General features: G+C 36.2%; 1 protein-coding gene across 1 annotated transcript; it reads left to right on the forward strand.

The window, feature by feature from the left end:
- Positions 1 to 1,157: 1,157 nt before the first annotated feature.
- On the forward strand, positions 1,158 to 2,777 carry LOC131875103 (LRR receptor-like serine/threonine-protein kinase EFR). The gene has a single exon (XM_059219125.1). It carries the CDS (start codon positions 1,158 to 1,160, stop codon positions 2,775 to 2,777), a length of 1,620 nt encoding a protein of 539 aa, XP_059075108.1.
- Positions 2,778 to 4,017: the final 1,240 nt, after the last annotated feature.

Genomic DNA, 4,017 nt, shown 5'->3' on the forward strand with positions numbered 1-4,017 from the left:
TCCCCTTCAATAGGATTGAGATGTGCTCCCAGATCCTAGCAAGAAAGAAGGTGGTCTGGATGGAAGGAGAACAAGGCTGGACTACGTGGCTGGAGGATCAGGATGAGATCCTCCAATACTGAACTATTTTCCTATGTCCCCTCTTTTTGGCTAGAGCGATAATTGTATATAATCCTTTCTCTAGTTCTTCAGTTTGGCAGTGGTGGCCCTGCCCCCCACTCACTAGTTTTGTATAAACTCTATATCTAAGTTTTTTTGGACTCTCGATATTTAATACAAAAAAAAATTGATTCGGCTCTCTCTTAATCTATAAAATCAAGTGCCATTATTAGAATAGATAGAAGGAATGTCATATCCAACCATAAAATTAAGAATCTATACCTTATATAATTTGGAGAGGACAATCTTGTACAAGATGTTGGATTGCAATACTTAAAAAAAAATAGATTTTTATTATTTGAACAAATATTTATTTATAATTTAAAACATTTAAATATTTTGAAACAATAAAAAATAATATTAAATAAAATTTATTATTAATTGTTGAAAGTTAAACTAATATAAATATCAATGATTATCAATAATTGATTTTCAATTCATTTTTTATAAAAATAAAAAAAATTATATAAAATAAATATTATTTAATAAAAAAATTAATTTGTTTACAAAATATGCTAATGACAACTAAACTAATTAAAGATATTGAATGTAATAACTAAAATACTAATAATAAATAGCTCTTCAAAATTATTATTTTTTACATAAAGAAAAACAAATAAATCATTAATTTATGATCTTCTTTGTAATTTGGAATTTAATCTAGATGTCCATGGCGAATAAAAGTGTAAGAACCTCTCGACTCTCATGTAAATGTTAGCCACGCGAATCAGCAGAAAATGTTAAATTTGTCTACATAAAATTATAATTAATATTTAAAAAAAAACAAATTAATAATAAACATATTGTTACCTACCGTAAAGTAATTAAAACAAATAAAAACATCAAACATGCTCTATCAAATAAATTCACAAATTTATAAGCGGACCTGAGTCATTTGGCCTTCCTCTGCAAAGCAAGCCAACAATGAAGATGGAGATTGTGATGATGCTTCCTCTGCTACTCTTCTTCTCTCTCTCTCTGCGCTGCCTCCGAATATCATGGCACGCCCTTCTAATTATTCTGATCAACAAGCTCTCATTGCTTTCAAGGGGTCTCTGCTTCTCGATCCATTTAATTCCCTCCTTCATTGGTCTCGCAATCACACATTCTGCAATTGGACTGGTGTTACCTGTTCTTCTGCTCGGCAGCGTCTTGTTTCCTTGAATCTCACAAGCATGGGATTAATTGGCCCAATCTCCCCCTTTCTCGGAAATCTTTCCTTCCTTAGAGTACTTGCTCTCCCTAATAATAGTTTGGAGGGCCATATTCCATATCAGCTTGGAAGGCTATTCCGCTTGAGAGTGCTTCGGTTGTCTAAAAACAATTTGGAAGGTCACATTCCCTCCTCTCTAGGAGCCTGTCGTTCTTTGCAATCTCTCATACTGTCGTTTAACAATTTGAGTGGAAACATTCCCTCTGAACTTGGTCTTCTTTCAAATTTAGAAATCATGTACTTAGGATTAAACAACTTGACAGGCATTATCCCGCCTTTCTTAGGAAACCTGTCCTTTTTAATTAGGCTTGAGTTGAGCAAAAATAGACTCCAAGGTAGTATTCCTGCTGAGTTGGGTATGCTTAGTCAGCTCATCAGGCTTTCAATTGACAGCAACAGCTTAACAGGACCGATCCCCGTGGCCGTTTCAAATTGCACTCGTCTCCAAGTGTTGTGGTTATATCAGAACAACTTAAACGGCCCAATTCCATGGGAGTTTGGAAGGCTGTCAGAGTTGCAATATGTGTATTTGTGGGGAAACCAACTCACTGGAGAAATACCCATCTCACTGGGCAATTGGACTCACCTGCAATGGTTGGATTTGAGTGGCAACCAATTGAGCAGTACAGTGCCCCTGGAATTCAGGCAAATGCAGCAGCTGAAAGGGTTAAATTTGTGGCAAAATCATTTAGTGAGTGGAAGCAGTGGTTTGTCTATTCTAACATTCTTAACTAATTGCTCCAGCTTGGCATTTCTTGATTTGGGATCTAATTATCTCACTGGCATCTTGCCCATTTCAATTGGTCGGCTTTCAAATTCACTTTCATTTTTAGGTCTGAACTCAAATGAAATTGGGGGAAATATACCAGATGAGATTGGTAATCTAACAAACTTGACAACAGTATACCTAAATGCAAACCGATTCGAAGGGACCATTTCATCTGCACTCAGTAAACTTCCGAATTTGGAGAGACTATCTTTGGACACAAATAATTTACACGGAAGAATTCCAAAAGGTTTTGGCCAATCAAAAAGATTTGGATTGTTGTCACTCAGCGAGAACATGCTTTCAGGACAAATTCCAGAAAGTCTTGGCAAGCTTCCACAATTAAGAAGGCTTTATCTTGATCACAATCAGCTATCAGGGAAAATACCTGCCAGTTTAGGGAGATGCAAGACGTTGGAAATGGTGGACTTGGCGCACAACAAGCTAACAGGAAATATACCTCCTGAAGTTGCAGGTCTTCAGAATCTCCAGTTCTATTTCAACGTTTCCGGAAATTTATTGCAAGGTTCTATTTTGGAAATGAGCAAAATGATTATAGTTTTAGAGGCGCTAACTCATTGTGTATCTGTGTTGTCAAGAAACAGAGGTGCTAACTCGTCATGTATCTATATTGTCTAGTAACAAAGGCTCTAACCTGTCGTGTTCTATGATGTCTAGTAAAAAAGGCACTAACCCATCGAGTATATGTGTTGTATAATAGCAAAGGCGCCAACCTGTCGTGTATATGTGATATCAGGTAATAGAGGTGCTAACCCATCATGTCTCTGCATTGTCTAGTAACAGGGGTGCTAACTCATCATGTATCTGCATCAAGTCTAGTAATAGAGGCACTAACCCATCGTGTATCTTCATTGTTTGGTAATAGAGGTGCTAACCCGTCGAGTATTTGCATTGTTTGGCAATAGAGGCACTAACACATCATGTATTTGTCTTATCTGATAACAATGGTGCTAACTCGTCATGTATTTGCGCTATCTAATAAAAGAGGCACTAACCCTTCGAGTATTTACATTGTCTGGAAATAGAGGCACTAATCCGTCATATACCTATTTTATCTGGTAACAGAGGCACTCACTCATCATGTATCTGCGTTATCTGGTTACAAATGCACCAACATGTCATGTTTATGCAGTGTTTAATTTAACAAATGTGTCAGCCTTTCTTGAGTATTTAGATATTCATACGATTCTAGCAAGAAGATGTTGCCTTGCTAAAAATGTATTATTTCATGGCTAAACAAAAGGAATCATGTCTTGCTCATGATTTCAATTTTTCTTGAGGCTTTTAGTTTTCTTGCAATTTGATATTATGGTATTTGATTATTGATTCATTGTGGCTGGTTTTAGGTGACTATTGCTTTATGGTTTTATTTGAGCCTCCTTGTTACTAATTGTATTGGGCTCATTTGGATATATTTTCCATTGTGGATATTGGATGTTATATGTTTTCATGTTGCCTATGAGGCACTGTTATTGGCAATATTATGCATTTATTGATTGGAAACCTTGGTTATTTTATGTTATGATACATTTAAGAGCCCTTGTTCGTGTATTTGAGTTTTTTGTTACCCTAAGGTCTAGGTGCATGATTAGGGAGAGTGGGTTTCCATAAGTCTATCAAGGTCATGAGGAATGGACTGCTATGATTCCTTGTGTGAGGAGTCAGAGTCTAGACCATTGGCATAGCTCATTGGGAGTTTATTGTTTAATTAAGTGATAACATAATAAACTAATCCTAGGTGGGATGGGTAGTAATGATTCATCTTAATAAGATAATAAATGGATTGGTGATGCCTCATCTCATGGCTTGGAGTGCTAGTGTAGACCGAAGTGAGGTATGGGAAGATCTGGTTACTAGA

Source organism: Cryptomeria japonica, chromosome 4 (assembly GCF_030272615.1).
Source record: "Cryptomeria japonica chromosome 4, Sugi_1.0, whole genome shotgun sequence".
Lineage (NCBI taxonomy): Eukaryota > Viridiplantae > Streptophyta > Pinopsida > Cupressales > Cupressaceae > Cryptomeria > Cryptomeria japonica.

Coding starts and splice junctions, on each gene's coding strand:
- LOC131875103 (XM_059219125.1), top strand. CDS start 1,158: ATGGCACGCCCTTCTAATTATTCTGATCAACAAGCTCTCATTGCTTTC.